At 44.9% G+C, this 24,256-nt stretch overlaps 2 protein-coding genes across 2 annotated transcripts; both read right to left on the reverse strand.

Moving 5' to 3' along the window:
- Nucleotides 1-1,200: 1,200 nt before the first annotated feature.
- igfals (insulin-like growth factor binding protein, acid labile subunit) lies at nucleotides 1,201-5,422 on the reverse strand. The gene is made up of 2 exons (XM_088936781.1): nucleotides 4,449-5,422; nucleotides 1,201-3,860 (listed from the first exon to the last, which is right to left on the reverse strand). Exons 1-2 carry the CDS (start codon nucleotides 4,609-4,611, stop codon nucleotides 2,050-2,052), a joined length of 1,974 nt encoding a protein of 657 aa, XP_088792907.1. The 5' UTR covers nucleotides 4,612-5,422; the 3' UTR covers nucleotides 1,201-2,049.
- Nucleotides 5,423-9,658: 4,236 nt separating this feature from the next.
- On the reverse strand, nucleotides 9,659-24,232 carry wdr24 (WD repeat domain 24). Its single transcript, XM_088936909.1, has 11 exons — nucleotides 24,202-24,232; nucleotides 23,978-24,070; nucleotides 21,218-21,701; nucleotides 19,664-19,841; nucleotides 18,515-19,187; nucleotides 17,627-17,739; nucleotides 14,784-14,908; nucleotides 14,010-14,114; nucleotides 12,911-13,248; nucleotides 11,483-11,667; nucleotides 9,659-10,784 (listed from the first exon to the last, which is right to left on the reverse strand). Exons 3-11 carry the CDS (start codon nucleotides 21,696-21,698, stop codon nucleotides 10,616-10,618), a joined length of 2,367 nt encoding a protein of 788 aa, XP_088793035.1. The 5' UTR covers nucleotides 21,699-21,701; nucleotides 23,978-24,070; nucleotides 24,202-24,232; the 3' UTR covers nucleotides 9,659-10,615.
- Between the last annotated feature and the right edge of the window lie 24 nt (nucleotides 24,233-24,256).

Here is a 24,256-nt window from a genome sequence, read left to right on the forward strand (position 1 = left end):
ATTAAAACCCCATATGTAGTATAAACTCCCTAGCAGCACAAATATGTTAATTGATAACAAATGTAATTTTTTTAAATGAGTGCTCAACAAGGTCTGAGAAAGCAATCTCTAAAGGATTAACTATAGACACCCTTTTCACTTCAGTCATTTTCAGCAATACCTTTCAAGAAACACTTCAAAGGGAAAAATAAATGCAAGTCTAGCGGCTCCGGGCGCTTTAAGCAGAAAAACACTGGGTCCTTTATTTCATGATATTGGCTTCTGCAGCCAGTACCACTGCAGTTCTTAACCTGTTCAGGGACAGTAAGAACTGTCCTGCTGTTATCTCCTTGCTGTCCCTTTAACTGTTGAAACACTTTACTTTCCCATTTTTATCTATTCCCTCTGTAAATATTTACTTTATTCTAATTCCAGCTGTATCACATTGAACCCTCTAGTCTCTGGGTGATTTATTTAAATGGTAAAATAAGATTAAAACACAAAAGGCAAGTTGACATTTTTTTAGGCAGCAATTGTAGAGCATGGAGAGCCAACCTCCTAGTTCAGTGTTTTCTTGCGGTAACAACAGACATGGAAAAGGTGTAGGTTCATATATTGTTCGTTCAAGGCCAATTATTCTGCACAAAATTGGTGGAAATAGACTTACACAGTAATGTCAATCCCGGTCACACATGGTTTTGAGCAGTAATCCTTATGCAACACTGTTGCAAAGCTGATACATTGCAAAAGGTGTTCTATGCTCACAGATGTTTAAATAGCTACACGAAAGATTTACCATAGTATTAATGTGGCCATATTGGATCCTGCAGAATTCTGATAGAGCAGAAACCATTTTAAAGCATTCATGGTTTTTTCTAGTCTTTCAATGAGAGAGGGGGGAAATGCACCTCCTGCACAGAAATGCACAGAATTGTGCTGTGGGAAACCACAATGGGCAGTAATCAGAAATCAAGATAACCAAGGCATGCAAAATGAAATATCGGAACGCTGGAAAGTGAGGAAGGATATGTGAAATGCTTTTCTTCTTGTAATTATGCTGTAAAACATGACATATCTGTCAACCATTGCCCTACGTGGGATAGATGCAACATTTGTTAAAAGGGAGATAATGACGCTCCTGTTTGCAGCTTATTGGCCTTCTCATTGCTAACCAGTGCCACTGGCAACACCAGCAGCAAAGTGAACCCTGAAGCGTAAACGTAAATGTTTTTTTTTTTTGTATTTTAATGCTCTTGTTCTGTTGCTATTTCTTTTTAACCACCGCAAAGGATGTTTACAGAGTTTTGGCTCCAAAACCAACAGAACGGGCTTACTTCAGAGTTAATCTATAAATAGCTCGGTTCCAGCAATCTGTTGGAGCCAGGTTTTGGATAGAAGGCAGGTCTTTATCTGCTTCTGCTTGTCTTGGCACCTGGGGTGACTAAGCGCAAACACAGAAGCTTGATTAGGGACGAGGGAACAGAGCAGGGTCGTCACACTGCGTCTCTGCTCTTCTGAGCCCTGCGCATCGCCAGGCTAGGTCTCCTGCCTTCCTAATTTTAAAAAAAGATTCTTAGTTAACAATTCCCCCTGCAGAAAGGGATTAAGATCTAGCAGCAAAAGCCTGCCTGGTTGACATACCCAGCCCTACCACGTCTGACTAAGCACCCCATAAATACTGTGGACCTGGATGATCATCAGCTATACATGGCCCAACTGCCTGGAACTGTTTGTTTGTTTCTGCTGTTTCGTGCGCAGTTTGGATTCACTCTTTAGTCAAGGGTCTGCAACAGAGCCACAGGTTCTTCTTATTTTTGTTCCAGGTAAATGACTTAATTGAACCAATATGTTGCTTAACTGGGAGGTGTAATAACTTACTTTCCCATAAAACCCTCACGACTAGAACTTCTGCTCTGCGGGATCAGGGTGGCAAAGCCCTGTGTCAAGCCATTCACTGTTTTAATATGGGTTTGTCTGCGTTTAATTACAAAGGAGACCCTGAACACCTTGATGAATCTCTAGGTTGGACCAAATTCCCCCCCCACCCCTTATTCTCTCCGTTCACCCTTCTTAACAGTTTTGGAAGTGTTCACTGCTGACATCCCGCAGGTCAATGCCTGCTAAACTGGACGGGCTGCTGCAGGTGATGTTGTTGAAGACTTGGACGACCATGTGAGGCTCCTCTCCTTCAGCCAGGGTCTCCACCTGACGGGGGACAACTTGCGGTTTGCTCAAGCTGTAATCCCTAAGGTGTCTAGAGGTGCAGTCACAATTCCAGTTGTTTCCAGTTAGCCATAACTGCTCCAAGGTGGCGGGAATGTCCGAGGGGAAGCTGCTGAGGGCGTTGTCCTTGAGGTTAAGATACCGAAGCCTGGGCAGGAGCTGCAGGGTACCGTTCTGGAGGCGTTCTACCTTGTTGGAAGACAGATCCAGCCAGGAGAGCCGCTGTAAGGGTATGAAAATCTCTGCAGGGACTTGCTGTATTAGATTGCCAGCCAGCAGAAGGTAATCCAGGTTTTTTAAGCCATTGAGCATGTGAGAGGACAGAGACTCCAGCTTGTTAAACCGGAGATCCAGCTGCTGAAGTGCAGGGAGTTCCAGGAAGCTATGTCGCTCTATCAGGGAGATATTGTTGTGCTGGAGAAAGAGTCGCTTGAGTCCCATCAGCCCAGACAGAGCCTGAGTTGAGATTCTGGTGAGGCAACCTTTATCCAAGTGGAGGCTGTGGAGCTTAGACAAGCCCTTGAAGACCTGATCCGGGAGGTTCCTGAAGCAGCTGCCTGACAGGTTTATAACTGCCAGGTGGGGAAGGCCGAGGAAAGTGCCCATGCGAGCTTCCTGAATCTGGTTATGCTCCAGCTCCAAAACCTCCAGGTGATTCAGCCCCTCAAAAATTCGCTCCCCAAGTGCTTTGATTTTGTTGTAGCTCAGTCGCAGCTCCTCCAGGTACTGCAGGTCCCGGAAGCTGCGAGGACGCAGGTTGCTGATGGAGTTGTTGGATAGTCGGAGAACGTGGAGGCTATGTAGGCCCAGGAACGTCTCCTCATGGACACTAGACAGCCGGTTGTTGGTGAGATCTAGCCAGCGGAGGGACTTCATACCCATGAAAGCCCGGGGTGCCACAGTGTGAATCTGATTTTGGGCTAGGTAGAGCTTCTGGAGCTTCTGCAGCTTCAAAAACACATTCGCCTTGATCACCTTCAGGGAGTTGCCTGTGAGGTCCAATTCTTTGAGCTCAGTAAGGCCCTGGAAGAGCTGGGGCTGCAGGTATGCCAGCCTGTTGCCAGCCAGAATCAGCTCCCTCAGGCCCAGCAGGTCCTGGAAGCTGTTCTCTGGAAGCACCACCAAGGCGTTCCAGCCCAGATTGAGGAGCCAAACGCTGGCCAACCCAGAGAACAGCCCCTCCTCGATCCTCAGCAGCTGGTTGTTCTGCAGACTGAGGGAGGCCAGGTGTGGAACGCTCTGAAAGACCGCGGCAGGCAGGGAACGCAGCTGGTTGCGCTCCAGGTGCAGGTGGGCCAGGGACCGGAGCCCGCGAAAGGCGTGGGGGTCGATGCTGGTCAGCTGACCGCTCTGCAGGTTGAGGAAGTCCAGCCCCGGCAGGCCTTTGATGGCAGAGGCTGGGAGGGAAGTGAAGAGGTTGCCGTCCAGCCACAGAGAGTGAGTGGAGGAGGGGATGTCGGACGGGATGTGCGTCAGGTTGCGAGAGCTGCAGTAGACATTGAGCTCGGAGCTGTAGTCATCGAGCAGGCAGGTGCAGCCCTTAGAACAGGGCATGGGCTGCTCAGAGGGCTTCTCTCCTATTTCTTGAGCCGGCTCCGTAGTCACAGCCAACACGCCCAGCACAGAGCCCACGATCAGCACAGAGGTGTACATTACCACTGAGGGAAGAGGGCAAAGACCAGTCTCACATTCCTTCCCTTTCCACACCATTTTGAAACATCCAATGAATACGTCTGATTTTCTATATACCGTATGACATTTACGTTACTGTCCTCAAATTTTACTTGCAGTACAAATTATGTTAAGCTGGCTCTTGACAAAGCTGGTCTTATCAGTTAGGCAGTAGAAAAAGGGACTGAGGAGAAGTATATCTCCTAGTATATTTGGGATTAATGAAACGTCATGCGGGTACATTGGAGTGTGGCCGTCCACCCGCAACCAGAATTTTTTAGTCATTATATTGAAACCCGCTCTTGGAGCAGAATACACCAGCAAAATAGCCACTGCGCTGGGTTGTCAGAGCACTGCCTACTACTGGTGTGGAGGGCTGCAGGTAAGAGAACAAGCGATCCCTTTTCAACATTACTCATTACACTCATGTTGAAAAGCACTACAGAGAGTTTAACAATTATTGTAACAAGGTTGTCAGAATATTGACTGGCATACCCACACTGCAATATTGGGATTCTATAGACTGCTCGTAATGAGTTATCCAAGGGAACTTGTTTGAAAAAAATCCACCTTACCTGCAGTTCCTGTAGTCTTGTGTAGACTCGGCCAGACAACCTCTTGCAGGACTGACAGTCTGTGTGTCTGTACACAGCCCGAGCTGTCCCTCTCTCCTATCCCTCTCCTGCCAAAGAAGTCAGACCCACAGATCAGTCGCAGTGAGCCAGTTAACCTTTTCATTCCTGCTGCATAAAAATCTAGTTCAGTTTCTGAATGTTTTCATTCAGAAAACATTCTGAATGAAAGAAAGAATCATGTAAAAAATACATGATTACAGTGCATGATTTTATTTTTTATTTTTTTAAGCAGAATCTGGTATCTTTACTACATTGCAGAAAAAGTGTCTTTTTAAACTATAGCTGGAACTACTTTTTTGCCAAATAGAACATGATGTTATTACCAGTGATTTCTTAAGTTAATTCTGAAGATCTAACTCAATAACAGGCCAAAACACATTTTGGTACAACATTTGGTATTGCCAGGAATGAAAATGTATGTCTTTTATTGTGAAATTATTTGCAAACATTTTAAAAAAAATGACAACTAAACTCGCAGAAACGTCTGATTTACTCTTCTACAGTAGAGTAAATATATATTTCGGATTGTTTTACAACTGGCTGTTTCAGGGAGGCTGGAAGTATCGCTAAGGACACCAGTCATCCTGGTTCCTCATTTTTCTCTCCCCTTCCCTCTGGTGAAAGTTATAGAAGCATAAAGGCACAAACTCCAGATTCAGAGAGAGTTTCTTCCCACAAGCTGTCAGATTACTGAACTCTACCCCTACCACTGGCTCACACTGATGTTTTTTTAGGTTGTATGTTATTTAACTCATTGTTGCTGCTGCTGTTCTGTGTTTATGTTGTTGGTGTTTCCTTAATATCTTTGTATTGGAGCACACATGCAAGTAAGCATTTCATTACACTTGTGCATAAAACAATAAACTGAACTGAGCTATACATGAAGCATGCATGCTGCATCCGTTATTAAATCCAGGTTTCAGTTCTTACAGACACATACCTTCTTGAACACGTCTCATGTTGAGGGTGGGATAGTAGTTTCACTTTGGTCAAGGCTGTCACGATCCATGCTCACGTGCCCCTCTCCAGATTCATGCTGGAGACAACTGACAATGGGAACTGTAGTCCAGCGGAGCTCCAGAGGGAGAGCTGATGGAATTCTGGGAGGTGGTGGGGTTGCAGTGCATACCAGCTGAGCAATGCCTCTGAACTGACGATTCTCCTCACGTTCCAGGTAGTGATCAACTACAGGCATTCAGCACACTGTTACTGTACACACGACACAGTAGCCTCAAACCACCACTACCCTTTGAAGCCCATAAGCGTGTAAACAAAACCATCTTTGATGTGTAAATCACAGTCCGCTCTTTTTGTGAATCAACACAAACTGATACACAAAACACTCAACTGGAGGTACGAATCAACTTCATTACAAGTAATCCGCACACCCTAGAGCCTTTCAAATTGAATATGTTCATGGTCAAATGTGTTTTTCAAGCTGTTCGCAGCTTTTGCATTTGTAAAGGAAGTGAACCCAACAAAGACTATATTTGAGAAAATAAATAACTGGATGCAAATTTTGTTCTGTAATAAAAATCATACAGTCCTCCCATTCCTAAAAGTGATGTTCAATTTGTTTATTGGGTTTTCAGTGGGAAACAGAATATTACGTGGTACCATACACAATAATGAACAAATGTGAACAATTCATCAAGGTAACACAGACGCGGTACCTAAACAAAGTGTATAAATCCAACAGTGAGAGAAAAACAGGGAGGAAGAGAAAGAAACAAGGAAACCAGAGGTGTGAAAAAGAAAAACAAAGGGAAAAGAGAAAAAAATGTCGTGAAAGGACAGAAGAGGGAAGCCATAGTCTTCAACGTTCACATTTCTCGGCCGCATTGAAAGCTCTTTAAAAGTTTAAAAAGGCTGCCAGGCAGAATAAAATCTTGTAGCTGAGCCACAGAGGGAAACCCACATTTTTTTTTAAGGTGGAGAAAGTACATTACATCCCTTACCCAGCGAGTGAGGTTTAAATACAGACTTTTCTACCTTTAAACACCTTGATCATAGCTAAGGGGTCTTCTCATTTACAATTAGAAATTAGTAACAGACTATTAGTCATTAGCTGCATATTTCGCCTTAAATGTCTAACTACACATCAGGAAAAACCACAGCAAGTGAGCTCTTTGCAACTGATTTAGCACAAAGCAACAGGAACAGACTAACATGTACCTGATCAAACGTTTTTATCTTCTACTGAGTGTACCCAATAGCAGCATTTAAGAGAGTTTTGAGATTTTAGAGTACATTTGACCAGGGTGATGATTTTGAAGAGACCGAGACCCTTAAAATCAGAGCCCCGCGATTTTGCAACCTATTCCTGCAACCCCATTCCAAACCCCCACTGAGAAACTAGATGGATCTAGGAAGGTGAACCGATGACAACCCTGTGACATCTGGCTACTGGAAGCAAAGTTCTTTGAACTATGGGCTCTTTTTTTTTCCACGGAAAATCATGCACTTGGGACTCAGACAGTATTTACCTTTCAACCTGAAAGCTCAGATATAAAAAAAGAGATAAGAAAATAGGACAAGAAGAGACACAACTGAGCTAAGAATAGGAGTTCAACAGCAGGCCTTTAGCTAAAGGAAGATAATATGTCTCTTCCTGGGGGGAGAGGGCAAAAGACAAGATTATTTTCCAGATTCCTAGGGGGTGGGGGGTAGGTATCCCTTGCTCAGCTTTCACATTCCAGCAACTGAGTGCCCGGTCTGGAGAAAAGGAGATGGATCTGATCTGCAGTCTGCTTCTTTTTACATTCAGGGCTATTTCGTCTCCAACTTGCAATTTCTACAGACATACGAGCTGCAATTGAAAAACTCTTTCCCATTCAAAAGCAACAGCCCACGTTTCCCACCTTCTCAACTGTTCAGAACGGACTGGCATCCGGACACAAGTGAAAAAATGACTGGAATCTAGTGCATTTACAAAGCGCTCCTGCAGGAACAAATTGGTGGATTTCTAAATATTAAAATCTGCTCAATTTCCATGACCCAAATATAGAGAAGAATGAAAATGCACTTTGACACAAGTTTGCTCATCGTTAAAAAGCAAAGATTAAGATTAGATTAAGATTCTGCTTATCGACAAAAAAAAACCCCAAAGAGAATCTATGCACCTGCTCCAATGTCTGCACATGAATGCAGAGGATTGGAAAATCCTATACTTTACTGGATAAACACAGGCTTTCATATACTGTTCCCATAGGCAAGAAAAGGCAGGTTGCTATATAATTAGTCATTCAATGAGAAATACTTTGCTGTACACTGGAGTTGGATATTATCCAGTCCGGCTGCAAACTGATTCATACTGACAATAACAATCAGCAGTTGCAAATAAAAGGGTTTTGCAAATACTGGTGCCCCGAGAGTCAGCAAAGGCACTGCTACTTCCTAGTAAAAATGTATGCAGTATGGCAATTAATTTTAAATGCGTTTTCCTGCATTTAATCAAAGCATGAATGTTCTGATGGTAAGGTATGAAACATTCTTCTGGAACAGCAGAAAGCAAAAAATTGATGCTGAACTACTGCAAATTTCCTTCTGAAATATGTTGACTGTGCTAAATTTGTGTTGCATCAATAAAAAGTCTGACAACACAGCAATAAGTTAAGAGTTTAGAGTGCAGTAACCCCAAATTTATGCACAGTACTGTATATGTCACACAAATCTGTTTATTCTACAGGAGGCTTCAAAGTTCACGCTTCAAAAGAGTCATCAGATTGGCTTACAGAAAAGATGGGGCTATGTGCTATAAACTATGAAACAGAAGCCAGGACAGCCCGGGTCACTCAGTCACACAGTGTACCAGGGAGCAGCAAGGTAAATAAGAGAGCTTCCTGGGATTGTCCAAACCTGAGTCCACTCCAGTTCCCAGTCCTTGAGAAGAGCTCGGCACCGGACTGTCAATGTGTTCTGGCTTTCCTGGGAATGGCACTGCCAGTTTGAGAAATAAGCTTGGACTTTGCATTGGCATGCTTGCCAAGTCCTAGTTAGATCCATCTGAACAAAGACAGGAGGGAACATGGTTTCAGCCTTTAATACGACTAATATTCAAATGGCATGGGCACAGCTCAGGGGCCGCAAAACAGCCTGTTGCTTTCTTTGCTCTGGATGCAGGTACTGGCTATTCACAAGGACTTTAAGGCAAAAACCCTTAATATCACAACATAATAATGAAAGATTATGTGGTTAGTTTTAAATGGAATAATTTCAGGTTCAGTAATAAAGCAAAGGTCTATGGTTAACATTATCTATAAGAAAATCTTCCTACCACAAGAGTTCAAAACAGATATTGACAACTTAAAACACTGGCGAAGGTTACAAATAAGAGTGATTCAGCCCATCTTGCTTGCTTGGCTACTAATAGATTGATGTCCCTTTCATAAAGGATCCCGTCTGTCAGACACTGGTTCCAGACTCCCACAATCATTTGCATAAAGATATTTTTTGTCTTAAATGCCCTAAAACATGATTTCTGCCTGTGGTCCTGGGTCCCTGTGCTGTGACTGTTCTTGTCGGAGCACCATGCTGCCACTGCAGATGACGGATAAAAATCATGCTAACTAAATTATCCTCTTCCTGTGCCATGTACGCTTGTACAGTTTTACATAGCTATGTCCCCAATCTGTTTGCAGAGTAAGTTTTGGTTTAATTGCATGCTGTACTATACCTTCCAAAAAATTGGACTTGATTTTTTTTTTTTGCACCAACAACACCACCGAGAGTTTAAATATGCATAAAGATACCTTCTACTTTGACCATTCCAGTTTTGTTTTTACAAAACACAGCATTCACTTGACAAGGAAAGGTGAGTACCTGGCACATTTGAGACCAATGACACACGGCACTACAAAGAAAAGACTTCTCAGAGCAGAACTTATTTTTTGCCCCACTGATAGGAAGCAAGAGCGTTAGAGAACTGCTGGAGAATTTAGGACACCAAACAGCAGTTTTTTCCAATTCACTAGAGCCACAGACCTGTGAGGTAGCATTGCACAGGTGAAGATGATAAACTAGGTTTAAAATTAGACTGCATACTTTTCATGACTTTATACAGACAATTAAAAAACTGGATAAAAGTCAGAAGCCCCTGTAGTGGCCTAATGCGTCAAGCATCATGTGTAAACAAATGAATCCAGAAACCATTTTTAGAGGCAGCAATTAGCCTGTCACTGTTTCTATATTATGGTATTTGACTGACAAATAAATATAAAACCAACCAAAAAATACACAAACAACATTTGCCAACAGAAAAAATAAGTTATACTACAGAACTTGCTTTTTTGTCATTAAAAATAAGGTATAAGTCTGGCACTTCTGGTAAATGTCTGTATTGTGTGTTAAATCTTTAGATAAAAGAATTGCATAAAGTTTCACAACACAGTTGCAAATTGGCTCCAAACCGCACTTAGATAATGCGGTCTTAATAATAACAAAAACACCTTCATTCCTTTTAAAGCAGAGTTGTCCTCCGGCCCTGATCCTGGAGAGAGACGTGTGAGGTTTTATTATTAACTGAACTGATCAGCTGTTTAATTGGCGGAAGTCAACTTGCTCTGCAGATGTCTGCTCATTGACCTTTTAATGCTCCTAATAAAAACAGTCCAGCAGCTTATGTAGGTCTCTTTATGCTGTTAACAATGCAAGAGCTCAGGAAAAGGATTAAGTTAACTCAGTCAAGGCTTAATTGGACCAGTTTAATTCTCCTGTTCAGAACAGACGGTTCCAGGAGGCGTGCTGGACTGCTGCCCTCAAGAAGCAGAGCTGGAGAGCCAAGGTCAAGTGTCCTGACTTATGCAAAGCCCAAACTCGACCCCCTTTTTACTGCTTTCCTTCTTGATTTTCTTTTAGTGGAAGGAAAAATAAAAACAGCTCTTCCGGCTTGTCCCATTTCCTGCAGGCTTTCTAGCAGGGCACATCCGATAAAGAAAATGTTCTTTTGAGATTTACAGTATGTGGATCTTAAATACGTTGTGCCTGAACAGGAACACGGCCAGCGTTCTCCTTTTCCGCACCCAATATAGTTCTTCCCCAGAGGAGCCTGGCATGTTCCTTCAGGAGACGGATCGGACATGAATAAGCACCCCCCCCCCCCCACCTCGTCAGGTGTATTCACACAGGTGCCCACAGCCAGCTGGGCAATGGGAGCTGCTTTTCAGCCAGTTCATGATGTGCTCCAAATGTCCTCCATGACTGCAGCCCTGGCACCACACAAACAGCCCCTTCACTACATGGTGGCACACGGCACAGATGCTGGCACACTGATGGCACCTGGGGAAACACAGCAAGGTTTGAGGACACTGGCGAAACCAGGGGAGATACTGACAGCACGCGAGTGTGTGTGGGCCAAGAGATGTCTCCCAGATGCGGTGTGGATCCCCTCTCTTCTCCATGCTGCAGACTGTTTCTATTAGCACAATGGCACTCAAGACAGGGGGAACACCTTTTAATAGATCAATAACTGCCTCTTAACGGTGCGATCTACCCGTCTCCGAGAAGGCTGAATGCTAATGTGAGCGTATTGGTCTACCTGCCCTTAGATGCAATCAGCTCCCAATAATCAATAATCATGTATCCGGAAACTTCAACCACGAAAAAGGTCAAAGAAACGAATAAAACAACTAACGGGCGAAGTGTAAATTTGAATCCTGCACGCACCAGGGATTTTCTAACCTCCCACCCAGCCACCTGGCTGCGCTTAAGTATAAAAGCTTAGCGTTAAGGACAGTTATGATTAATGACTGTTTATTAACTTTCATGTTAGGTGTTAAAATTAAAAGTGAATTTATACTTAGGTGCCCAGGATTACTTTATTATGTTACCGAGCCTTGGTCGGGGGGATGATAAAGCATCATATTTTCCCCCTATATTTACATTATTACAGTGCATGACTAAATGTATTTTTTTGACGTTCTCCTCCGGACACGAGTGTGTGCTGGCAGCGGGTGGGGCAGGGCAGGGCAGCTCACCTGTCGCAGATCCAGCCCTTGCTGCTCATGGGCCGCTTGCAGTTGCTGCAGTTGATGTGCAGCGTAGTGGAGGCCTGGTTCAGGCAGCTGATGGCGCTGCAGGTGCTGAGCTTGATCACCTCGTTGGCGACGTTCCACAGCTCGAAGCGCTGCAGCAGGTCGATGTAGGAGGCGTACCAGTGCTCCTGGTGGGGGGGGGGGGGACAGAGCAGGCAGACGGATCTGTACACACCTTAACCTAACAGAAACGTTTCCTTCACAGGGGGCGATACTGACAGCACTACAGCCGTCAGAAATACAACCACACACTTCGAGAGGCATTCCCAAACTGGCAGAGTGACGGACTAAAAGTGACACGGTTCGTCTATTAAAAGAAAATGAAATCACACAGAATCAGATCATTGGAAAAAAAAGAGGACTCTGTAGCTGTGTTCTGAATCTGAGGGTTTCAATAACCTACATCCGCAAAAATTATGGAGATAATGTGACATTGCCTGTCCTGCACAAAATGAATCATTTCGTTTTAGCTTATAACCTCTAAATTTACTAAGTTTACTTCCCCTTTTATACATTTTAAAAAAACTAAATATCCTGATTGGCCTGCTGTGAATAACACTTAAATAATAACATGCACAAATTTGTACATTAAGATCCCCCCTGAAAAGGGACAAACTGCTCCTATAATGAAAGCTTCATAGCAAAGCATCATTCTTAACAATACTGTGCTGAATCTCCAAGTCATAAAAGTCCGGAGTTCAGTCTTGCGGGTCCAGTTCCTGCAAGTTTTCCAGGTGCCTTTAATGACCCATTTGCCAAAGAAACAGCTCTTAGAACATAAGAAAGGCTAGATAGTCTGGATGTAACCTGTTTGGGGCTTAGTAGTTAATTTGATCCAAGGATCTCACCCAGCCATTTCCAGTGTATTATCTTCAATAACAAGGAGGTTAACTAGTTCCACAATCCCTCACGTCTTTGTGAGGCGAACTGCCTCCTGTTCTTGATCTTAAAATAACTCTGGTTCGTGTTTCACTGTTCCGGGTGGAGCGGTGGCACTGTGGCTAAGGATCTGCGCCTGTGGCTGGAAGGTTGCCGGTTCAAATCCCGTGGCTGGCAGAGAAATCCTACTCCCCTGGCCTCCTGAGCAAGGCCCTTAACCCCAGCTGCTCCAGGGGCGCCGTATAAATGGCTGACCCTGCGCTCTGACCCCAAGCTTCTCTCTCCCTGTGTGTCTCATGGAGAGCAAGCTGGGGTATGCGAAAAGACAAATTCCTAACGCAAGAAATTGTATATGGCCAATAAAGTGATCTAATTATTCTCATTTTTCTCATACTGCTTGACGGAGCTGGTAAGAATGAGGATGGAATTCCAAGACAACCACAGCAATCCTTAAAACAAGCCCCCCACCCTCCCCCGCGCCGCCTGCCTTGCCTGCGTGAGCTCGTCGATCTCCTTGCGGATGCGGTCTCCCAGGACGATGAGCACGGACACGGCCATCTGCACGTCGCCCTGCTCGGCGTAGTACTGCAGCATCTCGCGCACCACGGGGCTGAAGAAGCTCGGCAGCAGGTGGCCGGGGACGAGCGACTGGGAGACGGAGATGAGGGAGAAGGACTCGATCGGCGTCAGGCAGGCGCTCTCCGCCTCGTTCCCGCTCGCGTGCGGCGAGTCTGCCTTGTCCTGCAGGTGCTCCGGGGCCGAGGGGTGGTCCACGATCTCGTGCCGCAGCGGGAAGGCCTCCTGGGGCAGGACGTACTCCGGCTCCTCCGCTGCAGGGGGCCCCGAGAGGTCACAGAGAGGTCACAGACACCCGCACGTACCGTTCATAAGGAAAACGAAGAACCGCCTTGATCGGAAAAGCAACGAATGAAGTAATCAATCTGAACTCAACGCACTTGCTATGGATGACTTAAAAAAGCTGATTCAGCCAAAATCACTGCAGTATCTAGTAGAAAAAAATAATTAGGTATTGGTTGAAACAGAAGACTAAAAGATTTCCCTAAAGTTTTGAATCAAAGCACAGCTTCTCTTTCCAGAAAGGCATCTAAAATGTACTGAAACGAAGAAAAAACAACCGAAGCGAAAACCGGATCCAGACAGTAAGTCACTTATTTGGCGGGGGCTGCAGCATGCTGGAGAGCCTATCCTGGACAAAGACAGAGTGAGCTGGGACACACTGGCTCTGACGGCCAACTCCCGGAGGTTACAGAAGTAATTGCTTGCATTTCTGTAGCGTTTCTCATCCAGAAGGATCTCTAGGCCCTTTGACATATAAGACGGGACCCCACTTCATCTGCCACTGAGGTGTGCAGCCACCTGGGTGATGCACAGTATCTGTACTGTGCCAGTGGCACCACTACACAGCGGGCCAGCTGGAGAAGGGAGACTAGCCAGTCGAAGCCAGCACGGTAGAGGTGGAAGGGAAGTCAGAAATTAACCCAGGAGCCTGGAGCTGTGAGGCAGCAGTGCCAACAGCCATGGGTTGATTGATCACTGGAATCAATGATTCCGGCTTGCATTAAAGACTCACCGGCCTGATTGTCGTGCTCCATGGAGTACAGATCGTCATCGTCCAGCTCCGCGTCCCCAAACAGATAGTCGGTCGGGCCCTCGCTTCCCTCTGTCTCCTCGTTCTCTGCAGGGGAAAACACAGGCTGAATATTCAGGTTGGTTAACATGGAGGAGTTAAAATGCAATGGGGTGGGGTGTGCTGGGGGGGGGGGCTTCTGTACTGTCTCCTGCGTCTGTACTGTCTGTACTGTCTCCTTCTGTACTGTCTCCTTTTTCTTACAAAGCAGGAGACAGCACAGCATCCCCCTAGTATGTTTAATGTCAGTGTGAAAGGAGGGGAGATGCAACAGGGAAAGAGTTAGGTCATGAAACTCAAAGAAATCTAATCTAATTTTATAGTAGGGCTATTAAAAATGCAAGTACTCAAGGACTGGGGGTGGGAATTTCAAGAATACGGGGAATCTTGAAAAGTACGACTCATTACAAAGCTGTGATAACCATAGACTGGTGTGCTGTTCATCACATGCTTGTGAATGAATTCCAGAATTACACCTGTTCTCAAATCGCTCGATTTAGCCCGTGCGGGAGAGAAGCATCTTTCGCCCACTGGAGAAAAAGGAGGTTCACGAAGCCTTGCATTTCGCGATAAAACTTAAATTAGTAACATTTGTAAGAACACGGCATCTTGGCGATGCGAGCTGAATGAACAAATCAAATTTCCGTTTGAAAATGCCGACAGGCTCCGACAAAAATCCACCGAGGAGCGGCGCAACCGGGCCCCTCTGTGGCTCACCTTCGTTGTTATTGATCAGGGAGTTTCCCGACTCCATGTGGATGTTGTCCTGCCGGATGTCTCCCTTGCTGCGATCCAGCCTGCTTTCGCTTCCCAGGCCGCCTGCGATCTCCTTGATGTTGAAGCTGAGGAGAGGAGAGGACAGGAAGCACACTGCTGACGAGGGGCAGGGTCATCTACAAGTTCAGAGAGGAACATCAAACTGCCAGCATAACAAAACACCAACAAGGTTGGGATTTAAGCACTTCGCAACCCACTGCGACGGGCCTGGAGCCCTCGGAACATGACCTGCTTTTTCAGGAACGTCCTCTTGGAACAGAGTTTCAGGAGACCTGGTTTAAAAGCCACTTTCCTGCATCCAAACTACTGATCTGGAAACTCTGGATCGCACACTCCATTAAGGCCCAGGAACAGGAAACTTTTCTGTTACAGGTACACTCTGTGCTGTCAAATTCCTTGCATTCCAATAAAAACATTCGCCTCACAAAAATCTGTAAACGCTTTGTAGCATATTTAAAGGCTCTGTATATCAGAAACATTTTGTCTATCTTGGGAGGCGCTGCATGATTTTAGTAAGACAGCAGACATGCTATGTGGTATCAAGCATTTATGTACAGTTGCAAGAAAAAAAAGTTTGTGAACCCTTTGGAATTACCTGGATGTCTGCAGTAATTACTCAAAAAAAAATGTGGTCTGATCTTCAACTAAGTCTATACAAAAATTGTATCAAGAAATTTTACAGGAGAATGTCAGGGTAGCGGTCCATCACCTGAAGCTTAATAGAAGTTGGGTGATGCAACAAGACAATGACCCGAAGCACAAGAGTAAATCAACAACACAATGGCTTAAACAGAAGAAGATTCATGTTCTGGAATGGCCAAGTCAGAGTCCAGACCTCAACCCAATTGAGATGCTGTGGCAAGGAATCCCAGAATTCCCAGGAATCCCTGAAATATCAAGGAACTGAAACAGTTTTGTAAGGAGGACTGGTCTAAAATTCCTCCTAACCGTTGTGTAAGTCTCATCAGCAGCTACAGGAAATGTTCAGTGGAGGTTATTGCTGCTAAAGGAGGTTCTACCAGTTATAAAATACAAGGGTTCACATACTTTTTCCAGCCTGGACTGTGAATGTTTAAACGATATGTTCAGTAGTGACAAGAAGAAGTACAATTGTTTGTGTGTTATTAGTTTAAGCAGATTGTGTTTGTCTATTATTGTGACTTAGTTTAAGATCAGACCCCATTTTTATGAGTAATTAATGCAGAAATCCAGGTAATACCAAAAGGTTCACAAAAGTTTTCTTGCAACTGTATCAGCCACCAAAACTGATTTCTTCTGCAACATCACAAGGATACCTGACAGTCAACAAAACACACGGCAGAAATCACTTGACTTTCCAAAAAAAAATTAAGAACCTCAATCCAGGAAAACAGAAATATGCTTTTTAGAGTCAGATCTGCTGTATTTACTTTGACAGAGCATTCATTTAAATTAAAGCAACTGCTGCAGTAGTTTTAATGCATTCTGACTTGTGTGTGTGTCCTCTAAGCACAATAGTGAAATTAACATAAATAAAAGGCAAAGGAGCCTAAAGGGTGAATCAATTATGTACAGTATACCTTAACCTTCTTCAACTCCCACAGCAGAATGAGGAATCAGCCGGCCCAGCTAATAAATAACCTTTATCAGCTCTTTTAAAAGACACAGGGCTTGACTTCAGCTCTGGACTCCACTGTAGAAGGCCATCCTGTACTGTGTATTATTTATTTTACACTGAATCAAAGCCACTGTTCTTAATTTAACTCTAATTGTATTGTATTTATTTTGTTGTTGTTCGTTTGAAACACAGTCCTCTGGCTTTCACTGATGCAAGGATTGCTCACACAGTCAGTAACAAATGCCAAAAAAGACTGCAGTATTGGGCGGAGCAGTGGCTCTGTGGCTAAGGATCTGTGCCTGTGGCTGGAAGGTTGCTGGTTCAAATCCCTCGGCTGGCAGAGGAATCCTACTCCGTTGGGCCCCTGAGCAAGGCCCTTAACCCCAACTGCTCCAGAGGCGCTGTACAATGGCTGATCCTGCGCTCTGACCCCAGGCTCTCTCCCTGTCTGTGTGTCTGTGTCTCACGGAGAGCAAGCTGGGGTTTGAAAGAAATTGTATAGGGTTAATAAAGTGATGTTGATGTTATTATTATTATTATTATTTTTGTAGCTCTTCTGGTATTCCACAGTAACCCTAATGGGGAACTTTTAATTGCCATAGACTATGGACCGTAATTACAGCACCTGAGACTCAAAAGATTTGTAAACTCTTGCCAGGTGGTATCTGTTTGACTGTGGTCAGAGTTTAACCCACCAGAACTGTACTTTGTATAATAATCTGCTTGGAGCCACTAGGTCATGTCCATTGAAGTCCCAGGTACGCCAACAACATGAAGCCACATCAGCTTATGGGCAGAGTGGTGGATCTGTGGCTAAGGATCTGCGCCAGTGACTGGAAGGTTGCCGGCTCAAATCCCGTGGCCGGCAGAGGAATCCTACTCCATTGGGCCCCTGAGCAAGGCTGTTAGCCCCAACTGCTCCAGGGGCGCTGTACAATGGCTGACCCTGCGCTCTGACCCCAAGCGTCTCTCTCTGTCTGTGTGTCTCATGGAGAGCAAGTTGGGGTATGCGCAAAGACAAATTCCTAATGCAAGAAATTGTATATGGCTAATAAAGTGATCTTATCTTTTCTATCTATCTATCAATAAGAATAATCTCAAATAACTTCATGCTCTCATATCTTATTGTTGTCTCTGCCTATGACACACAAAAACATAACCAGAGACTCTATTCTCCCAGTCCTACCTGTTCATTAATGGTAAGGCGCCCAGTTTGCTCATGTTATGATTCAGAGCTGAGGCAGTGGGGTTTCCTGGATCAGAAAACATAATCCTTAACATCGCCCACGTGGTAGAAACCTTAAAAAAAAATAAAACTTGTTAAGTATGGTGGTAGAAACCTTAAAAAAATAAAACTTGTTAAGTATGGTTTAACCTAAAAAAAACCCCACCCTCCCCATCTTGCCCAAAAAGCTGCAGCTTGATTACGGCCCTCTGCCTCGCTGCTCACACAGGTGGCCCCTGGCTCCACTCCCTGCTCACAGCCCACTGAGGAGCCTCATCCTTCTCCACCACTGCCTCTACCAGGGTGTCCCTCTCCCCTGCTGCTCTCCTCCCAGCCCAGCACCCTCTCCGACCCCTGCTGCTGGCCACCTGGCTGTCCCTCCTCCTCCATCTCCTGCTAGTCACTCTCTTGCACGCCTTGTACTGAAGCCTTAGGACCGCGATTCATCGCTGAATTCCACCGTCCACTATAGGACCGTCTTGGGTCCTGCAAACTGATCTGGTTCTGCTAAGTGCCTCATGACTGCCCTTCCTCTAGCACCCACAGTTTATTAGGAAACTGAAGGACCCCACCATCAGTAAGTACCTGTGACCTGGTTATGAGCTATTTAGCTATAGCAGTCTGCGCCTCCTGCTATTAGTAGCCAGAGACTTGCCGTGTAAGCAGGGTGTAGAGATATAGAAAACACAAGAAGCAAATACACTGTGAAAAGAAATCATTCACTGGATGGATATAAGGAAAACCAGAAGACCAGGATTGCAGTTCTCTGGAAACATAAAAGAATAATGAAAAAAAACTGCAGAAAACAGGAAAAGCTGCAGAATTTCCCTCAACCAACATGAAGGTCACCTGAGGTCGCTTCAGCTCCTTGGCCACCTTGGCATTGTGGTCACACAGCTCGCCGAAGGGCTTCCCGCTCAGCAGGTAGAGCTTGGCCGTCTTCACGAACCAGTCCATGCAGCTGCTGTCCAGGTCCGTCTCGAAGACGGTCAGGGCGCTGGAGACGTGGGCGAACTGCTCGGTGAGGTCCGGCTTCTTGAAGAAGAAGATGGGGTAGCGGCGGTCGCCGCCGGCGAAGGGCTTGCGGTTCGAGTCGCCGCTGATCAGGCTCTCCTTGGCGGCGAAGGCCAGGTCGCCAAACAAGCCGAAACACAGGCCCTCCGGGTTGGCCTTGTTCACCGGCCGGCTGGCATCCTGGAACATGTGCTGGTAGAGGGTGCTGTCCTTGGAGCCCGAGAGCAGGAAGTAGGGGTCGTGGAGGTGGCGCCACACGATCCCCGTGGTGACGTCCTTGTGCTCCTCGAAGGTGGCGAAGGGGATGAAGGGCCGGCGCACGTCCCACACGTAGATGTTGTGATCCACCATCATGGAACAGGTGGCCAAGTGGTACTTGCGCTCGGGCCGCCACTTCACGCGCGCCACCGAAGCGATGGTCTGGACGCAGTAGATCTCCTTGGCCCGGTTTGTGGTCATGTCCCAGACCTTCACCATCTTGTCACGGCCCCCGGTCGCCAGCCAGCCCCTGCAGGAGTGTTAGATCAGTCGGAGACTCGCGCGCGCAGAAGTAACAGACAGAGATGCCGATCGGCACAGTCTGCACAACCCCACAGAAAACAGTAACTAAAGTTAAACCAACAAATGGTAGGGAAGGAAAATCTGCCATTAGCCACGCAGGACACACACACACACCACTGTGTCTGCGACACAGCAGGTGAATTTGGTGCTTTGAGTCAAAAATGCAACTGCTGTAGAGGCGATTTCTATGAATTGGCTTCATCACTCTGTTCTCCTCCCCACTGATAGCTGGTGTGTGGTGAGTGTACTGGCGCACTATGGCTGCTGGCGTATCATCGATGTGGGGCTGCACACTGCTGGTGGTGGAGGGGAGTCCCCATTACCTGTAAAGCGCTTTGAGTGGAGTGTCCAGAAAAGTGCTATATACAGTACGTGTAAGGAATTTTTACTTTCATCACCATCATTATCATCATCTGTACTGACCTGTCTTCCGGGTGCCAGTCGCAGCAGAACACAGGCCCGGTGTGAGCGGTAAACATCCGCTCGTAGCGGTCAGGCCTTCGGATGTCCCACAGCTGGACGTTCCCGTTTTCAAAAGATGCAGCGAAAGTGAAATAGTCCCGAATGCTAAACTGGACATCCCTCACGCTTTCCGACTGCCCTAAAGAAAACAAATAAACAAAAGCAAGAGATTAACCAAGCAATACTGCCTCAGATTGGTAGATGATTAATGACATTCATTAATATACAGTATAGGCATCCCTTCCTACAGTATATATTTGTTGCAACAGTATCTGACAGAGGATATTAACTAGAGTAAGGAACATTTAATAAGAATCAAATTAAATATTTTCTGCCACTTCCACCAATTAAACAGGGGTTAGATCAACATCAAATTGTCTTTAAAAAAAACACTACAATTGTTCCACTTTAACAACTGTGAATGGTGCTGGGATCATTACATTTCAATTTATCTTGATGACATATAAGGTTATTTCCCCATGTGCTCCCCAAGACCCTACATATTGGTCCCATGTGTGTAAAAAGAAACGGAGAGCTTAGGCATGGCTTAGGGCGTGGGTTTTTAAGAATACTTGTATATAACTTGTAAAACTAGGAGACACTAATGAAAGAAAACCTGGATACCCGACATGAAATGAACCTTACATAGAAAAAGTTGAAAACCAGTATCAATTGTCCAAATCCCTACTCTATAGCAAAAATAAGCAAATTGAGAAGGCTTTTCCACCAAAGAAACAGGAAGGCTGCCGAATGAGGGACGTGTTTATTCTCCACGGACAAAGCTTTATTCAAGTGCTCGACCACGGCGGACTGTTCACTTGTACACTGTCTACTGTTTGTTTGTATATTGTCTTGATGCACTGTCTGCACTTTGTGTTTTTACACGTGTTTTAACAATCGAGAGACTTTCTGTAAGTAAGAATTCCATCGTACCAGTACATGTACCGGTTACATATGGTGTAAGATGACCAGGGGAAGGGTCATTCATAACAGGTACTTTCGGAATGACCTACTTAAAATACTAGATATGGACCAAAGCAAAATGGCTGCCAAAAAGAATCAGCTGACCTGTATATGGAAAGGGTCTACCCTGAGAAACAATGAGACAGAGCTGAGCCGCATCAGGAACCGAAATATAAGTGCCCCGGAGGCAGTGAACAGGGTGGAAGCTGATAAGGTGAATGCGGTTTGGAGGAAGAGAGAGGAAAGAGGTGTATGTTAAAGATCGGACTAAAGAATAACGGATTACTGAAAGGAGAAAAGGTTTATGGTTTTTGGATTGAGGATAGTGGATAAGGATACACCGCGGATTGGCTTTATTACGGACTTTTGGAACTCGGATCGGATCAGGATTAAGGGAACGGATTACGGACTGGATTTGGAAGATAGTTGGAGGAAGAAACGCCACGAAACTCAGGAAAGAAAAGTGTGGTGTGAGTACTTCTCTCATTTACATAAACTTTCCCCCGGAGGCACCACAATGGCAATAAAGTTCAAGTTCAAGTTCAGGGGTACCTGAGAAAGTGCTGACGGACTCCTTCTTGCGCAGGTCGAAACACTTCATGTAGCCGTCCTGGGAGCCGCTGAGCAGCATGTAGACCTCGGTGGGGTGGAAGCAGACCTTGTTGACGGTGCGCTTGTGCTCGGTGAAGAGCTGGTCCTGCTTGTTCCGGGAGGGCCGGCCCAGGTTCCAGGTGACCACGGCCCCGTTGGTGGCGGCGGTGGCCAGCAGGTTCTCGTCCATCTGGTGCCACATGACGTCGGCGCAGCTGAAGTTGAGCGAGGGCTTGCGGCCGACGCGCAGGTTCAGCTTCTCCACGAACTGCTCCTCCTCCAGCGCGTAGATCTTGAAGATGTTGCGGCCGGCCACCACCACCTGCGCGGCGTCACGGCACACGCTGATGGCGTTGGCGGGGGCGTCCAGGTGGCAGAACATGGTGCGCCCGGTGATAGTGGTGCTGCCCAGAGCCGTGGTCACCCGCGCCATCTTCTCCATGGCCTGCAGAACGGATGACCCAAAGATAACTTCCATGTGTTGTGTCAGCAATGTTACAGACCCCATATCTGCCCGCTGCTTGGATTAAGAAGCACAAAAATGCTCATATATTTTAATCATAGTTCAGGTGTAAACTGTGCAATCATTAGGATTAGGGGTGGAAGGATCGATCGGCTATAGATCGGAATCGTCTGATTTCCATTCTAAATATGTGATCGGCAATCGGCCGATGTTCCTTTCATTTGGCCGATACTGAGAGCCGATCTACGATGCAAAATATTTGAGCCAATATTTCGCCGCGTGCCTTGGAATGAAAACATGTCATCCGTCTCTCAGTTTTTTAAAAATATCTGACCCTGATCAAGCCAATGCTATTTGCAATGTTTGTAAAACTAACGTGTCTCGTGGGGGGGAGCAAAACAAAGAATTCTAACACACCTACCCTGACATAACACTTAAGAACACATCGCCCAACAGAGTACAGTGAGTATCAGAAACTTGCAGAGCTAGCAAAGACAGATCTAGCCACACCGGCATTAAGACAACCGTCAGTGCAGGCGACACTTGAGAGATCCCAAAAGTACAGCAGCAATAGCCCGAAAGCAAAAGGAATCACGACCAAAATAAAGGCATTTATTGTGCTAGATATTAATAAACCAGTTTCAGCTTGTACCATCTTTTGTGTCTTTGGCTGGTTAGTAACACCCCCCCCAAACCCTTTACCCCCATTCTATCACCAAAACCGTTATGTTTTGTTGTCCACTAAAAAATACTACTAGACAAAGGGCTTAGTATTCTTGTAAGACAGAATACAGTAATGTCCATATGTGTGTGTATAATGTCATACATTTGCTGAAGGTACACAAAAGGCATTATGGGCATTTTCAAACTAAAACATTTCCTCCAAACTTCAACCCTTCCATTGCTAAAACATTAACTTCCTTCCTCATTTGGAAGTGCAGGCATATGTGCTTGTTTCATTCTCAATCTTTCAGTGCATTTACCAAGTTTTGACTGTGCATGGTGGAGTTTGTCCCTATAGAGCCGAAGTCTCCAAGCCTGGCCCTGGGGACTCCCAGTCTAGCAGCATTTATAGGTCACCATCAGACTTTCTATTTCTAAAGACCTGGAGCAATGTAACTATTATGAATTAAATGGGAGATTTGCTAGACAAAGTCATTTGAAGATCATAAGGAAGAAAAATCCCTGAAGAAGAGTTTCCTTAATTGACCAAATATACTGATTAGAACAAGTAATAGGTTTATTCCATGCTGAAAAAAAGAAGAAAGAAAACACAACGTTTCTTGAAAAAAAACGTTGTGTTTTCTTTCTTCTTTTTTTCAGCAGGGAATAAACCTATTACTTGTTCCTTTGCAGCCTACGCATGCTGACGCAGCCACCCACCTGAACAAATATACTGATTTACTCACAAACTTTCCAAAACTTTAAAAAGATGGTGCTTTCAGGTGGTCTATGACGAACTTGACATGGGTTAAAAGAAACTCTGACGTAGAGTGGCAAATTTTTGCTCTTTGAATCTTTGAGTAATACTTTGTTGAATTCGTCAGTAGATGGCATTACAGTTGTACAAACATGGGTTAACAACCCAATACGAAGGATGAGAAAAAATATGATCAGAAAGATCCTAGCCCATTGAAGAAGAATGATAAGGAAGCATGCGTTTTGGTCGCCATCTGTATAAACCTTGTCACACCTGACCTAATTCAGCACATTTCCATACTGGTCCAAAGTAGTTTTATAACCAACACAAGTACACCAGTGCTGATACACTATTTTCCTCATCCTATATGATCTGCACCAGTCATCAGTATATTAGTTTTTCCATTCTGATTGTTCACCCGAAGTGTGTCACATCCTAATGTTTTGTTTTTGCTTCCATCAAGAAAGTGAATATGCTATAAGATAATAAACTGGCAAAAAGATGGAAAGACAATAGTTGCTCGTAATTAGCAATAGCAAGTTACTATTTTTTTAAAAGAGTTACAGTGCTCTTATTTTAAGGGTAAAATAACTGCTGAAAGCAGAATACCTCTTGGTTACAGATTTTAATTTTAGCAACTTTACCAAATGTCACCTAACATTCACTACAGTACCCAAGAGTTCAAACTAAAATATTAAAGCCCAGAAGAAAATAAATGTTACACAAAAAATATATCTAACCAGCTAACTATTACATTTGTTCTCTTACATTTGAACATAACAAATTAAAGAAGTCAAAAGCAAGCTGGTGTATCATTCCCTGTATGTCGAAAACATACCAAAGCAATTTTTCAGCTTTCCGACTGGATCATCAATATTGTCATCTGAATACACGTCTCACACCTCGGGATGTCCGCCGCTGACCTAAACTCCTTTGCAAAGAAAAGTGTATAAGGTTTTGATTTATGACTCTAGATGGGTCCCAATAAATCCAAAGCACAAACTACAAAACAAGTAAAAACATAACTACAGCAGACCAGAGGAATACGATCCGGAAACACACCTTTCGCTCCGGCGTCGCTTAGTTTAATCGTTGCTGCTAAACGTCATCATGCTGC

This window comes from Atractosteus spatula, chromosome 18 (assembly GCF_055471065.1).
Source record: "Atractosteus spatula isolate fAtrSpa1 chromosome 18, fAtrSpa1.hap1, whole genome shotgun sequence".
Lineage (NCBI taxonomy): Eukaryota > Metazoa > Chordata > Actinopteri > Semionotiformes > Lepisosteidae > Atractosteus > Atractosteus spatula.